At 41.6% G+C, this 16,200-nt stretch overlaps 3 protein-coding genes across 3 annotated transcripts in view; all 3 read left to right on the forward strand.

Annotated features, from left to right (window-relative positions):
* LOC118421173 (ficolin-2-like) overlaps positions 1–4,947 on the forward strand; it is an 8,140-nt gene extending 3,193 nt beyond the window's left edge. Inside the window, exons 5-6 of the mRNA XM_035828334.1 lie at positions 4,105–4,269; positions 4,685–4,947. Of these exons, the coding sequence (XP_035684227.1) occupies positions 4,105–4,269; positions 4,685–4,947 (428 nt within the window). The remainder of the gene's footprint in view (positions 1–4,104; positions 4,270–4,684) is intronic.
* A 1,858-nt stretch (positions 4,948–6,805) lies between these two features.
* LOC118421102 (ficolin-2-like) lies at positions 6,806–8,488 on the forward strand. Its single transcript, XM_035828262.1, has 4 exons — positions 6,806–6,947; positions 7,375–7,471; positions 7,698–7,862; positions 8,161–8,488. Exons 1-4 carry the CDS (start codon positions 6,828–6,830, stop codon positions 8,421–8,423), a joined length of 645 nt encoding a protein of 214 aa, XP_035684155.1. The 5' UTR covers positions 6,806–6,827; the 3' UTR covers positions 8,424–8,488.
* An 854-nt stretch (positions 8,489–9,342) lies between these two features.
* On the forward strand, positions 9,343–13,447 carry LOC118421175 (ficolin-2-like). Its single transcript, XM_035828337.1, has 6 exons — positions 9,343–9,626; positions 10,140–10,392; positions 10,508–10,653; positions 10,758–10,854; positions 10,956–11,120; positions 13,185–13,447. The coding sequence occupies exons 1-6, from the start codon at positions 9,384–9,386 to the stop codon at positions 13,445–13,447; spliced, it is 1,167 nt and encodes a 388-aa protein (XP_035684230.1). The 5' UTR covers positions 9,343–9,383.
* The last annotated feature ends 2,753 nt before the right edge of the window (positions 13,448–16,200 follow it).

Here is a 16,200-nt window from a genome sequence, read left to right on the forward strand (position 1 = left end):
ATTGACATGGTAAAAGACACTGGTAAACACACACACACACACACACACACACACACACACACACACACACACACACCATAAATACCACATGAAGCAAGCGGTGTGTAGACTCAGGCCTGTAGTTAGCAAACACTAACGTTTCCACGAGTAGTCTGATGCCCAGTTTAAATATGAAGTAGATACTGATCATATGCACATGTTATCACATGAAAATTAGTCTGTCAGCTGATATTGCTATTAATCTCGACCCAGAAATAATTCTTCGAAAATTGAAAAGCTGCTTGTACCAATCATTTCTGTCCCAAAAGTTGACCTATTTTCTTGTGAAGGGTCTAGACAATTACTTTAACATTGTTGCAGGCCAGGTACCATATTTTCTGCAGCAACAAAATCCAGACGCCAATTCCTTGTCGTTTGGAACGGTATGCTGATCCACCCGCTCCTTTGTATACTTTAGAACATATTTTTGTATCTTTGGACATGGCCTTCTGACGATTAGACATTCAATTTTTCGTTTGTCTTGTCTTGTGGTGCTCAACAGTGACACGTACGACATCAAGTTTCCTCGCTGTTTCAGCACCAGATTTTAAGTCAACAACTCTCGGCACAAGACCACCAGGTCACAGTCTCTGACGTACCACAGACGGACAGAAGATAACACTCCCGTGAATCAGGCAACATAAGGAGAAGTGATGTCTGGAAGTACCGTAGAGCCATTGTCCATGCAGATGCAGCTGCGGGACGTCACTGTTTATCACACGTCTGTAGCAGATACTATGGCTGGGGTGTTTATGAGAATGATGATGATGTGGCTGAGGGTGTTTATGAGAATGATGATGATGTGGCTGAGGGTGTTTATGAGAATGATGATGATGTGGCTGAGGGTGTCTATGAAAATGATGCTGATGTAGCTGCTGAGGGTGTTTATGAAAATGATGATGATGTGGCTGAGGGTGTTTGTCAGATAACGTAATCTTCTTGACAAAGGTAGGTAATAGACTCTTCCATCGGTGATTTTTTGTCTCATTTCTAGGTGACGCCATGACCGACCCAGCCCGTTCTCACCACGGCATGTACTTCTCTACAAGAGACAGAGACAACGATCCCACTCTACTATCGACTGTGCAGAGGAGTTCAAAGGTGCATGGTGGTACAACGGTTGCCACCATGCCAACCTGAACGGCTTATACCTGGGTGGGGTTCACCAGTCCGAAGCAGATGGTATCAACTGGTATCCATGGAAGGGTTTTTACTACTCCCTGAAAACTAGCGAAATGAAGATAAGGCCTAACTAGGCCAAACACATGCTATCAAAGAAGGTTGATACATATTCTCTTCTCCACCACACATCATTACGGAACGTTGAATAAAATGGAACAATCAGCACAACGTACTGTTGCCAGTTCTCATGATTTCTATAACCGTCTTAGTTACCATAGTGAGAACTCATTTTGTTTATTTGAGCATGCATCTAATCAATTCATGGAAGATCAAAACCGTCCTGCTGGTCGCTTTTGTTCCTTCATACTTAGGAAAAAAGATACTAGATAAGAGTAAAGATCAGACAAATTGTAGAAATTACATTATAGAAGTCATCTTTCGAAAACATGCAGTACTAATAAATCCGGACATGATTTGGAAGCATGAATGAACACATCTCGTTATGATTGGCTTCTAACACATTCACTTAGTTTTCATAGATATAAAGGATTCGCCACCGAATGCTAAAACTATAGCACTGTCTGCTAGGTGTTGTCTGGACAGTAAACGGTACAAGTACATAACAGTACGTAAATATTGGCCAAAATGGCACATCTTGTAATTACCTCAAAATAAAACAACCAAACGAAGAAAATAGACCCAACAGAAATAACTTCATGTTAACTTGCAAAATATACATACGTTCAGTATAGTTTACGGAGTATAGACATAGTTAAAAAGTCCGGAAGATCCAGCTTGCATTGCTAGCACAATTTGTCTCGTCATGAAAAAAATATCTGACCATTGTCGTCTTATGCAAGGAAAGTAAACGTTTGTGGGAATAGCACATCTGCGTCTATACTTTCTTCTACACACATCTGCCAGACATTCGTCAGAAGCAGTCAGTTCTGTCACGCTATCATGGCTGTCCTTATGCACCTTGTCCTGGGTATTCTACTGCTGCGCCAGGGCAACTGTCAGTTTGATTTCGGTTCAATCGATCTTTCCGGAACCGTCTCTCCGATGGAGTCTTCTCTAGCATATGGACAGCTGCTGGAGTACGTGGAAGGACTGAAGAACGACACACAGCGATGCTGCGAGGCACAATGGACGGTAAGTCTCCATATGGTGTGCAGTATTACACAATATGGATGTCTAGTAAGCATATTACTTTAAAGTCTTAGTCATCGCAAGACTGCAACAAGGTAGGTTTCACAGTTATGGTTTGGTTCCGTGATTCTAATTTTGATTAATGATTTCAATATGCCCGTCACGCTAAATACAACAATAATGACCCAGAAACCAAATCAAGGGGACTTTTTTTACCATGAACATTGTTCGTATAAGGAGGTAATAGTCAGATATAACCAGTCCTATGAATTACTTTGTCAGTAACGTTACAATGCCATGTTCCGAATGATTATAATTTTACTACTAGGTATGGACCGAGGACCAACAGCAGTCCTTTGCTGGCCTACAGTCCATTGTGGATGACCAGGCTCTCGTTATACAACAGCAACAAAGCACCATCAACCAACTTCAAAGTCTTCTGAGCCAGCTATCAGGTACCTAGGTTAATTACATTGAATTTATGATGATCATTTGGAAGTCGACAATTGCTAAATGGGAACATTTACATGGTATACAGTAATCTTTATTGACACAACAAAAGCACAAAGACTTATAAGATATAGATTTTCCACCTCTTCATACATAAAACCAAGTGGATACAAATGGAGTAACAAACCGGTATATGAAAATACCAACATGCTGAGTTAATTATATATATAACATTCACACTACCAGTTCTAACGTCTAGAATATTTCTGGCATATACCTTCCGATATGTACACCTATTTCATAGAGGTATCTACTAGAATAAAATTAAAGTTATATGTAGGATTGAATATATCGAATTCTTTCAATAGGTGAACAGCTCTATGTATTCTCAACAACATAGGTTTTGCCCTTACCTAATACATTTAGATTATACAAACATGCTTTTTCGACAAAAGATCGGTTGTAGTTTTGTCATTGTTGTATACTTGTATGTAAATAGCAATTTATCCTGCACTGGAGGCCTCATACCTCCATGAAATATTTAAAGCATTGGTAGATTTGTTTCTTCTTATGCAGATAAGCTGGACGGTCCTCGTGACTGTATGGAACTGTTGACGACTGGACACGACACCAGCGGGGTGTACACCATCTACCCTGATGGAGGAGGGAAAAGTCCTGTTCACGTCTACTGTGACATGGACACTGACGGGGGTGGATGGACGGTAAGACTATACCTTGAATACTTGCCGTCTCATTTGGGCGGAAGAGATTACAAGTGTCCGGGGACTTATTTACTAGCGCTCCATTTTGTAATGACAAGGACTTACATGCCAGTTTTCAAGTCTGTCAATCTGATCAATCTACGATATATCATGTCTATTCTAACATTCTCCGTGGTAAGATAGAATACCGAAGCTGATACATAGGTTTGTATATTTGTGTACTTATTCTTCTAAGGCTTATCAAAGCATATCCGCATGTGTGTCTAAATCTGCAGCTATTCCAAAAACGTCAAGACGGTTCGGTCAACTTTTACCAAGACTGGCAGGCGTACAAGACAGGATTTGGTGACCTGAGGGGAGAGTTCTGGCTAGGTACGGCTATGACAGTAACATTTTAATTGCAGCAACATGTACAAATATTGATTACTTTATATACACATTTGAAATGGCTATCAACAGCAGAGGCAAGTGTTCTAGTCCTGCGTATGTATGATATATTCAAGTGGATACAGTCTAACAAAATCCTCTTTTATTCAGCTGGTTGTAACTGGTAGAAGGAAAATGTGTCATATAAAGGCAACATTTGCTTGTAGTCTTATCCCCATTATGTCTTATCTGCCAGGTAACGACCACCTGCACCGGCTGACGGCCCAGGATGTGTACGAACTGAGGGTGGATCTGGAGGACTTTGAGGGTAACACGGCCTACGCCAAGTACAACATCTTCAGGGTGGAGGATGAGGTGCACAAGTACAGGCTCACTGTGGACGGGTACTCGGGCACTGCAGGTGTGTGTATTAGGCTGAATGAAACACGTGAAGACATTCCCTTTCAAAGGCTCAAACAAAATTGGCTCCTGTAGTTCCATACAAACGGTTAGGGGGCTAATCTCTACCACAGCCGAAGCACTATCTATCAGTCAAATAATATGGTCGACGTCATAGCAATTCCGAAACACGAGACAGGAAAACATATTTTCTGTTGCAGTAAAAAAAAACTTAAAATGGCTCCAGGTTGTCCATGATCTAAATTGTACTTTGTTTTACCAACACCTACAGTACACACATACTAAATATCTTGTGGATGTATCAACAGCTTCTCGAGTTATGCTGTCCACCAAGAAAGAAAAACAGACCATCCCAGACAATAGACCATTCTTCTTTATTTGAAGGTGATAGATAACCTCTCCCATCATATTTCCAGGTGACGCCATGACCGACCCAGCCCGTCCTCACAACGGCATGTACTTCTCTACACGGGACAGAGACAACGACATCCACGGCACTGATCACTGTGCAGAAACATTCAAAGGCGCATGGTGGCATGAGAGGTGCCATCGTGCCAACCTGAACGGGCTGTACCTTAGCGGGCCTCACCAGTCCTTTGCAGACGGTGTCAACTGGTATCCATGGAAGGGTTATGATTATTCCCTAAAAACTACTGAAATGAAGATAAGGCCGAACTAGGACAAAAGATGTTCTTTAAGAAAGTTGACACAAAGTCCTTTCTCCAACACACATCATTACGAAACATTGAATAAAATGAGCACAACGTAATGTTGCCTGTTCTCATGATTTCTTTCACCGTCTTATTTACCATAGTGATAAATGGATTTGTTTATTTGAGCATTTATCTATCAATGGAATATTCAAATCGACCTGTAGGTCGTATTGTTAGTTGATAGGAAAAGTGGTACTAGGTACTGGTGAGACAAAATGATCAAATTCATAATTCCGAACAAGACTTAGCAGTATGAACATATCTCGTTCTGATTCTATTCTACCGCATTCACTCAGTTTGAAGGGTTCGTCGCCGAAGCCTAAAACTATAACAATGTCTGCTGAGTGTTGCCAAGACAAAAAACGTGAAGAAATTGCTAAAGATTGGTCAAGGTGGCACATCTTACCTCAAAATAAAACAACCAAACGAAGAAAATAGACCAATCGGCCAGAAATAACGCCGCTTTAACTGGGAAAATATCCATACGTCTAGTATGACTTGGTAATTATTGACATAGTTGAAAAGTCGGAAGATCCATCTTGCATTGCTATCACAATTTTTCTCGTCTTTAAAAATATCAAACCATTGTTGCCTTTTGCAAGTAAAGTAAACGTCTGTGGGAATAGAACATCTGCTTCTTTGCAACACTTCTACGCAAATTTGCCAGACATTCGGCAAACGCAGTCATTTCTATATCTGACACGCTACCATGGCTGTCCTTTCGCACCTCGTCCCCCTTGTTCTACTGCTGCACCAGGGCAGCTGTCAGTTCGATTTCAGTGGAATCGACCTTTCCGGTGAAGTAGGAGAACACGTATCTGTAACGGAGTCTTTTCTAGCATATGGACAACTGCTGGAGTACGTGGAGGGACTGAAGAACGACACACAACAATGCTGCGAAGCACAATGGACGGTAAGTCTTCAGTAAAAATGGTCTGCAACGTTACTCAATGGCTATATCTAAGGACATTAGATTATATAGTCTTGGTCATCGCAAGTCTGAAATAAGTCAGGTTTTACAGTTATGCTTCAAATGGTTCCATAATTATAATTTTGATGGATGATGCCCATAAGCTTGACATGCGTAATGCAATGCAATGATAAATTCGAGCCATTGTTGATCAGGTAGTAGAGTACTATATGTCTATTGTAGTGGGTAAGTTGCCTCCGATACAATATCACGTTTGGCCTCCCTTGCCTAATGTTAATCAAATCCAGCCTTTGGGAACACCACATGTGTTTCTATATGCTACCATGCCCCAGCGGTAGAGTTTTATGGTCAGTTTCCCCCATAAATTACTACGTATGGCTGTCTTTTTCATTTTCCTTCTTTCTTCCTGTTGGATGGACTATTCCTGGTGTTGTGCAAACTTTTCTAGCTGTGGAACGAGAACCAGCAACAGTCTTTAAGCAGTCTACATGGCAACCTCAATGACCAGTCCAACATCCTACAGCAGCAACAGGCCACCATGCAACAACTACAAGCTACAGTGGACGAACAGCTTATCATCAATCAACAACAACAGGCCACCATGCAACATCAACAGACCACCATGCAACAACAAAATGCCACCATACAACAGTTACAGGCAACAGTGGATGACCAAGCCAACGTCATTCAACAACAAGAGACTATAATACAGCAGACGCAAACCCTTCTTAGTCAACTTTCAGGTTCCTTATATTTCTTTCCATCAAAGTGGTTCGAATTCACAACTCTATTGCAAAATAGTTCTATATCGTCTGAGGAAAGATTTTGAATTATTTTCTCTATGTGAAGTTTATCCTAAGTTTGGTGCATCATTGTCTTCCTCTATTAGACAAGCTAAATGGTCCCCGTGACTGTATGGACCTGCTGACGACTGGACACGACACCAGCGGTGTGTACACCATCTACCCTGATGGAGGAGGGAAAAGTCCTGTTCACGTCTACTGTGACATGGACACTGACGGGGGAGGATGGACGGTAAGAATGTAGCTAATACAAAATACATGTATGTCGTTTTCATATATATATATACGTATGATTAGTTCTTAGAACTATTGAATACTGATCGTCTTAACCAATGACTGCATCATCTATTATCATAATCATCAGGACCAGTGTCATATGAATACTTGTCTCTGTGACGTATTCACAAGCAATCATCAGGACCAGTGTCATATGAATACTTGTCTCTGTGACGTATTCACAAGCAAAGTAAACCTTGCCTTATGGAAAACAGCAGTATATCAGTATCTCAATTTAGCTCATATGATCATAAAAGAAAAGGATATGAAAAGTAAGCAGGATGTTTATGTTATAGGTCTGGCGCTTCATGGCAAGTTGGTAGAAATGATAATGGCCAGGCAATTTTTTTTATTAAAGTGTTCTCCTATCAATTCTATTGCAGTTATTCCAGAAGCGACAAGACGGTTCTGTCAACTTCTACCTTGACTGGCAGGCGTACAAGACAGGGTTTGGTGACCTGAGGGGAGAGTTCTGGCTAGGTATGGTAGCAATGCTTAATTGAAATCATCTATGGAAAATCAGTAACGTTACTCCGACACTATTTCTTAGATTGTAAGTATGTCTCAAACATAAAAAATGGACAAGGACACGTAAACTCTAAGACTAACGTATGTTCCTTCCTGAACACAATAGACACAAAACATTTTATACACGAAATGAAATACTTTGTTTAGTTTCCATGTTAAAGATGTCTTTGTCTTCCAGGCAATGACCACCTCCACCGCCTGACGGCCCAGGATGTGTACGAACTGAGGGTGGATCTTGAGGACTTTGAGGGTAACACGGCCTACGCCAAGTACAACATCTTCAGGGTGGAGGATGAGGTGCACAAGTACAGACTGACTGTGGAAGGGTACAGTGGAACTGCAGGTGTGTGTCCTAGCCTGAATAAAACACTTGAACGTCTAAAACAAACTATCAACGATTTGTTTATTGTTAACGTCTGAATCAAAACAAACTATTGGTAGTCTCAAAACATATTACTTAGCCGAAGAGCAAACTACCAATAAAATAACATCGTCGACGTCAAAGCACGTCCAAAACACGAAAAATAATTCACAACTTTTATGCTGTCAACAAATAAAGAAACACAGCATCACAAAAATAACAACGAAACATTCTTCGTGGCGAGGGTGATAACCTATCCCATTACTGATCATATTTCTAGGTGACGCCATGAACGAACCAATAGGTCCTCACACCGGCATGTACTTTTCTACAAAGGACAGGGAGAACGATCCCCAACCTGATGACCATTGTGCCGAAGTATACAAAGGCGCATGGTGGTACAATAATTGTCATCATGCCAACCTGAACGGGCTGTACCTGGGCGGGGTTCACCAGTCCTTTGCAGAGGGTGTCAACTGGTACTCATGGAAGGGTTACAATTATTCCCTAAAAACTACTGAAATGAAAATAAGGCCTAACTAGGCTAATCAGCATCAAAGAAGGTCGACACAAAGTATCTTCAGTAGAAATAAAATCAGTACCATATACTCTTTGTGTTGGTGTATGCTTATTTTGCATAAAAGTACTATTCTTATTACTGTATTTATAGACAAAGCCAATGACAATGGGCAGATTGTGTCATGGCTATGGAATACAACACACGGTGTACTCCGTATCACTGAGGTACCAGCCCGACCGCGGGAAGGATCGCCCTACAGCCGAAGGCCGGGTGGTGATCCGACCCGCGAGAGGGCTGGGGCCGAGGGGGATGCGGAATACACCGTGTTGTGTTTTATTTAAGTCAGACCTACCTGATAAAACACATATTTCAATGCGAAATGCACCGGAAGCTGAGAAAATGTTGTGTCCTCGAACAAAAGATTGTAACAACAGCAATTCTAACTTCAGAATCCGGTATTCGAATTTTCAACCTTGCCGTATTCGGTCCGTTCGAAATAGTTCGATTTACTCGAAGGAAGCCTGTGTGATACAACTTAGAACCTGTGTGATACGGAAAGTTATCACACGGTCCGGAACACCCGTATCGAGCGTTTTCGCGTCACAGATATGACATTTATGATGATGACAAACTAAACATGGTAAACGTGGCCATATTATTTTAAACGTTATTTCGTACATGTACGCGATTGATGCATTTATGTGTATCTAAAAGACTCCCATAGTATTTAGCTTCTGTTTTAAAGAATAAAGTTTCAAACATTTTTTTAAAATTATTACATACATCATACAGATATAAATTTCATCGATGTTGAAATTTACTATTTGACAAATATGGCCTTTGACCTCCATAACCTCGCGTGCGACACTGTCGTGACCCACCCTATGAGAACTCTACAGGTGTTTCTATGCTGTATTTAGCGATATACGTACATGTCAACTACACACCGAGTAGAGATCTGCTAACAACCTTGTCACATCGCCATGCCCGTCCTTTCCATTGTCGTCCTTGTTCTACTGCACCACCTCGGCAGTTCAACAGCACAAGTCGGTTCAGAGGTTCCTGAAGGGTGGCCGTTGACTGAAGTTGGAGAACACGTCACCCTGACTGGATCTTGTCTGGCATATGGAGAGCTTCTACAGTACTTAACTAGACAGGACAAGCTGGAGAGCGAGTTAGAGGCACTGAAGAACGAGACACAGCAATGTTGTGAGGGCCAATGGGCGGTATGTCAATATTCACCATATATTTTGACTATATCAGTGTCAATGAATTCATTTTCGAGAAGTAATAATGTTAAGTGGGCTAGAGAACAGAGTACTGTAAATGCAGAAACGTACGCTGTAGTTTTATGTTTGCGGTTTTAGCGCTTGCCATTTCACCACGAACATTTCACCACGAACACACCATTACAGTATATGACTACAGTCTATGGCGCTACCATACGCAACTTAATACCACCGCCAAAAATCCATTTCCCTCTACCGCGAAAGTAAATCCCCGCAAACTTAAATGCATTTACTGTATACATTTATCTACAGTAAATGGCCGTAGCTTAGGTTTTTATAGTCGCCTTATTCTGTACCTTTTACTGTCATGTGGTCTTTTATTATTCCAAAAAAGACACAAAGACTGTATTCTGTTACATATGATGGGCTTCACAACACATTTTATAAGTGGAGCTGTATTGCAATTCCTTCTTTCGGGTAGATAACAATGTATTGCTTTGATATTCTTAGCTCTGGATGGAGAACCAACAGCAGTCTTTTGGCAGTCTACAGGTCAACGTGGAGAACCAAACCAACACTCTTCAGCAACAACAGGCAACGATTCAGCAACTGCAAGTAACAGTGGGTGACCAGGTCAACATCAATCAACAACAACATGCTACCGTGCAACAGCTGCAAGCAACAGTGGACAACCAAGCCAACATCATCCAGCAACAAGAGGCCACAATTCAGCAAATGCAGACCCGTCTGAGCCAACTTTCAGGTTCATTTTGATGTCCTTTCCTTGAATACACAATTCTTTTAAGAATTGTGAAAACGTCAACGACTTGATGTAATCTAACACTCATCTTATCTAAAACATTGTCTTTATCAACTAGATAAGGTGAACAGTGCTCGTGACTGTATGGAACTGTTGACGACTGGACACGACACCAGCGGGGTGTACACCATCTACCCTGATGGAGGAGGGAAAAGTCCTGTTCACGTCTACTGTGACATGGACACTGAAGGGGGTGGATGGACGGTAAGAATGTAACTTTCTTTTTCAGATACGTGGTGATATGGTATGTGAATATGTGGGTTAGTTATCTTTCACCTATATGTCAATATTTTTTCTTTGGAATGCAGCTGTTCCAGAAGCGCCAGGACGGTTCAGTCAACTTCTATCGAGACTGGCAGGTGTACAAGACAGGGTTTGGGGACCTGAGGGGAGAGTTCTGGCTAGGTATGGCGACAAAAAAGGTTAGTTTTATGAATGGTTGGAATTGATACTTACTTTGTAAATCATTATTGCATGTGACGTGTTTTGTGTTTCTTGGACGTCAGGTAACGACCACTTGCACCGCCTGACGGCCCAGGATGTGTACGAACTGAGAGTGGATCTGGAGGACTTTGAGGGTAACACGGCCTACGCCAAGTACAACATCTTCAGGGTGGAGGATGAGGTGCACAAGTACAGGCTAACTGTGGACGGGTACTCTGGCAATGCAGGTATGTGTCTTAGCCTAAATGAAACATACAAAGACATCAGTTCAGTTCAGTTCAATTCTCAAATGAGGTGCCTTTAAAGATGTCCGACCATGCATCTCTATCTAGCATGGCGGCAAGCAAATTGTAGTCGAATACATATTCCTCCAAAAAACATAGGACCCACCTGTGATTTACAACATACAGCATACCCAATAGTCAAAACAACACGATAGTTGCTTATCTCGAAATATCTGTGAGTGATTTGGAAGTTGTGCGTAGTTCAGACTCATGTTGTTGTGGGTTTTGTTGTCATATAATATCAGTAAAATGCTTCATTATATGAACGCCTTGCTAAAGGAATGTCTAATTGCTTTGAGATATGCTGTTTGGCACATCTTGAATTGATTCAGAAGTACATATATCGGGAAATAACAGTATACAGAGCATATTACAACAAATGCAGTAAAATTGGACCCCACTAATCAATCTAGAAAAATCACTATAACCAATCTAGAAAAATGAATTAAGGTAAGGGTAAAGAAATGGATTAGTATATTACTAACTCGTTGTCTTGAGTTTAAGATGTCAGCCTTATTTTCAGGTGACGGCATGACCAATCCTGACATGAGTCACGACGGAATGTACTTTTCTACACGGGACAGAGAGAACGATCAACACGCTAGTGTTGATTGTGCTGAACACCATACAGGCGCGTGGTGGTACAATATTTGCTATCGTGCAAACCTGAACGGCCTGTACTTGATTGGGGCTAACCCGTCTAACGATGGCATCCACTGGGTGCCTTGGAAAGGTTCCAGATATTCCCTGAAAACTACTGAAATGAAGATACGACCTAACTAGGCCAAACAAACACAACAAAAACTCTGCACACGAATATAATAAAGGTGCACTCACACCATACTTACGTCAAGCTTGCGTCACTGCAGGGTTAGTTTACTGCGTCACTATTTTGTTATTTTCTCCGAGTTTTTATGATTTAGATATTTCGTAATACGTAAAAGTGAGGTGAGGTGAAAAGTATGACTTTGAAGATGATAATATACACAAGTAAGAAAATTCGTTCTTTATCTCTGAAATTCGATGAGTATCTTTCGAACCCCGCAGTGACGCAAGCTTAACGCAAGTACAGTGAAATCGCATCTTAAAGCACACAGAAAAATAAAGCACCATACTGGACTTTTATGTGAATTGTGTACGTCATGTGTTGAATACTGTCTTACCAGTCTTGAAGTAGAATAAATTGGATACCGTACCATTGGTTGTTATTTTTATGACACTCACTCACTCTCCATGGACTAACTCAGCTCAGTGTAAAACAATTTACTACTTAAAGAGCTGTTTCAACCTCATAACCTCATGTGTAAAGAACATAGTTACCTACCACATGCCTTGAAATCACCACAGGTGTTTCTGTGCCATTTTACGCACATGACGTTACTCAGTTGCCTTTAAGTTTAATAGCTGTTGTGGGCCAAATTGTGCTCCACGAGATTTTTTCCGTGGTGTTGTGCATAAGCATGGAGTTAGCTACACAGGTTTGTGTTGACTATGTTGGCTATAAGTACGACTAACATGCCCTCTCTGTTAGCACAGTTTATTTACACTTCATAATAGATATTGTATTTTGAGAACACCACAGGTGTTTCTGAGCTACTTATGTACACTTTATTTACACACGTATATAATTTATATAGACTCCAAACGAGTGGACCTTTCTTTACCAGTAGCTTTTCTGTCACGTCGCCATGACTGTCCTTACCACCGTCGTCCTCGTTCTACTGCACCAACTCAGCGGTTCAGCAGCACTAGTCGGTTCAGAGGTCTCTGATGAGTGGCCAGTGACTGACGCTGGGGAACATGTTGCTCTGTCTGGATCCTGTATGGCATATGGAGAGCTTCTACATTACTTAACTAGACAGGACAAGCTGGAGAGCGAGTTAGAGCTAGTAACAGCTTGTTATACAAACAAACATGCACACATCACCTCTCCTTTAACGGCGTCGAAAACATAATCTTCTTGAGAAGGTGATAACCTCTCCCTCCCATCATTAATCATACTTCCAGGTGACACCATGACCGACTCAGTCCGTCCTCACAACGGCATGTACTTTTCTACGAGGGACAGGGACAACGATCCTCACTCTACTGCCGACTGTGCAGAAATATACAAAGGCGCATGGTGGTACGAGAGGTGCCACCGTGCAAACCTGAACGGGCTGTACCTGGGTGGGTCTCACCAGTCCGATAGAGACGGTGTCAATTGGAACCCATGGAAGGGCTCACGCTATTCACTGAAAATTACTGAAATGAAGATAAGGCCTAACTAGCTATAGGCCAAATAAATGTTCTCAAAACAGGTTGAAACAAAGCTCTTTCTACTCCACACATCATAAGAGACGGTTATTATAAATAAAATCTAAAACTCAGCAATACCGCGTGCTGTTGTCAGTTCTTATCATTTTGTTCAGCGGTTTCTTGATACCATGGTCACACAGTTGTTTGCTTGTTTATTTGTTTGCTTGTTTTAGCCTTCATTTATTCGTGGAAGACTCGAATAGTCCCGCTGGTTATTGTTTTAGATCATAGGAGAAGAGGTACTAGGTAACGGGGCACTCTCACTGGACTTGGGGCAGGCTTGTGGCATTGAGGGGTTCGTTAACTGCGTCACCATTGTGTTATTTTCTCCATTTTTTCTAATTTAGATATTGCGTAATACGTAAAATTATGACTTAGAAGACGACAAAACACACACCAAAATAAGAAAATTCGTTCTTCATCTCTGAAATATCTTTCTCTGAGTATCTTTCGAACACCGCAATGCCGTAAGCATGCACCAAGTCCGGTGAGAGTGCACCTTTAGGGTCAGACGAAATATACAGATTACGTGACTGAACTTGTAACAAATCAATCCATACACACATTGTCCTAATAGATTTGGACAGGACTTGGAAGTATGTTGGCATCTCGTTCTAATAAAGTATTCAAGTTAGCGCATTCAAACTTAGTTTCATAGACGTGAAGGGTTCACCGCCAAAGCCTAAAACTAGAGCAATAGCTATTAGGTGTTCCCAATACACTAAACTTCAAAACAATTGCTATAAAGTTAAATGAATAGTCAAAGTGCCACATATAAACTCAGCATAAAACAACCTTGATCGAACGAAGGAAAAAGACGAAATGAAAATAACATATATATGTATATATGCCTAATATATGTAACATGTATACGCCTGATATCATGTTTGACCTTGCTTGCCTATTGTTAACATAACCCAGCCCTTGAGAACACCACAGGTGCTTCTATGTTATCAGCACGCAAATAATCTAGCGGGACAATAAGTAGAGTTTTTTCGTCAGTTTTCCCTTTAAATCTTCACGTATGGCTGTCTTTGCCATCTTCGTCCTTTTCCTGCTGCACGACCTCAGCAGCACGGTGGCCCAGGTCGGCTCAGAGGAGCCTGTTGGGTGGACTGTGACTGATGTTGGAGAACACGTGTCCTTGACTGGATCTTGCCTGGCATATGGAGACCTTCTACAGTATCTAAACAGACAGGATATGTTGGAGAGCGAGCTGGAAGGGCTGAAGAACGAGACAAAACATGCTGTGAGAGCCAATGGACGGTAGGTCTACTGCACACCATGATTTATATCCTGGTGTGGTGTAATTCTTTACATGCATGCTAAATTTAGATATGACTGTGTTGAAAATGTTGGGGGACGGGCCGGTGAAAATCCCGACCACTACCAATCCCCGTGACCCAACGACGGCTTGGATGGTAGGCCATATCTACGATGTAGTTATTCTCTGATAGTATAGTGTATTATTGTTTATTGCAGGTGATATCTCTTCTCTAAGTACAAAAAGTCGTTGCATCTGTTTTGTTTGGTTCTGTGGGGGGGGGGGCTTTTTTTGGGGGGGGGCTACATAGTAGTACTTACTCTGCACTCTATTTCGTATGAACACTTTATCCTGAGTGTGTTTATGTTTCTAGCTTTGGACCGAGAACCATCAACAGTCGTTTAGCAGCCTACAGGGCAACCTCAATGACCAGTCCAGCATCCTTCAGCAACAACAGGTCACCATGCAGCAACTACAAGCCACAGTAGACGAACAGGTCAACATCATTCAGCAACAACAAGCCACCATGCAACAACAGCAAACGACTATGCAACAACAGCAAACGACCATGCAATAACTACAGGCAACAGTGAATGGCCAAGCTAACATCATTCAACAACTTTCAGGTTTCTTTGTTAAGTCTTTCCTTAAAGAGGAATCTAACCCATAACAAACGCAAGCTAGCTAGTTGATGATATTTAGTGGGTGGGTGGTAGGGCCTGCCCCTACACTCGGGGAGGGGGGCATTAACCCCAGCCAGCGAGAGATTGTGTAAACAGGTCATCAAGCCGAGCTAGCGAAGGATTGTGTAAACATAGGCTAGGCAGGGTAGATAGGGATCGGGAGAACTAGGGTGCTCAAGTTCGATAATGGGCCACGTAGCAACTTTCGATGGTTCTACAGCGGAACTTATTGTTTGGATATCTCATGTTCTGGACATGTCGTGATTTTTTTAGCTACACGTCGGGACAGAAAGCAAGTCATATAACTTTCGCCTCCCCTAGCGGCTTTCTTCAGAACTACAGTGGTCTAATTTATTTCAAAGTTTGGGCTAGAATAACTCAAGAACATGCAGACGTATCGTCAAAATTGGTGGTATGCAGTTGAGAGCCTAAGCAATGGCTCACACAATAAGAGACTAATCATGCAAAGTAACACATAATTTATAAACCCACTGCATTTCATGATACGACTCTCAAGCTTGTCGCATATGTAACAGAAAAAGAAGGGAATATCGATAGAAATGAATTATGCAAATGAGGGCCTCATTTTACTTCAGTAGAAAATACACTGAAATATAATTTCGCAAAGGTATGAGGCCGTCGTGGAACTATAGTTCTATATCATATAAGTTAGGGGAAGGATTTGTATCGTTAAGAGTTTACAAAGCTTCAGTTTTGTGTATTTGATATTGTCTTCCTATATTAGACAAACTGAACGGTGCCCGTGACTGTATGGAAC

This window comes from Branchiostoma floridae, chromosome 8, assembly GCF_000003815.2.
Source record: "Branchiostoma floridae strain S238N-H82 chromosome 8, Bfl_VNyyK, whole genome shotgun sequence".
NCBI classification, from domain to species: Eukaryota; Metazoa; Chordata; class Leptocardii; order Amphioxiformes; family Branchiostomatidae; genus Branchiostoma; species Branchiostoma floridae.

Bases quoted from the DNA above. Each gene is read 5' to 3' on its own strand.
- LOC118421102 (XM_035828262.1), top strand. From the start codon at position 6,828: ATGGACCTGCTGACGACTGGACACGACACCAGCGGTGTGTACACCATC. The intron at 6,948-7,374 runs GTAAGAATGTAG...ATTCTATTGCAG, and splicing joins CTGACGGGGGAGGATGGACG to TTATTCCAGAAGCGACAAGA. The intron at 7,472-7,697 runs GTATGGTAGCAA...TTTGTCTTCCAG, and splicing joins GAGGGGAGAGTTCTGGCTAG to GCAATGACCACCTCCACCGC.
- LOC118421175 (XM_035828337.1), top strand. From the start codon at position 9,384: ATGCCCGTCCTTTCCATTGTCGTCCTTGTTCTACTGCACCACCTCGGC. The intron at 10,393-10,507 runs GTTCATTTTGAT...TTTATCAACTAG, and splicing joins CCGTCTGAGCCAACTTTCAG to ATAAGGTGAACAGTGCTCGT. The intron at 10,855-10,955 runs GTATGGCGACAA...CTTGGACGTCAG, and splicing joins GAGGGGAGAGTTCTGGCTAG to GTAACGACCACTTGCACCGC.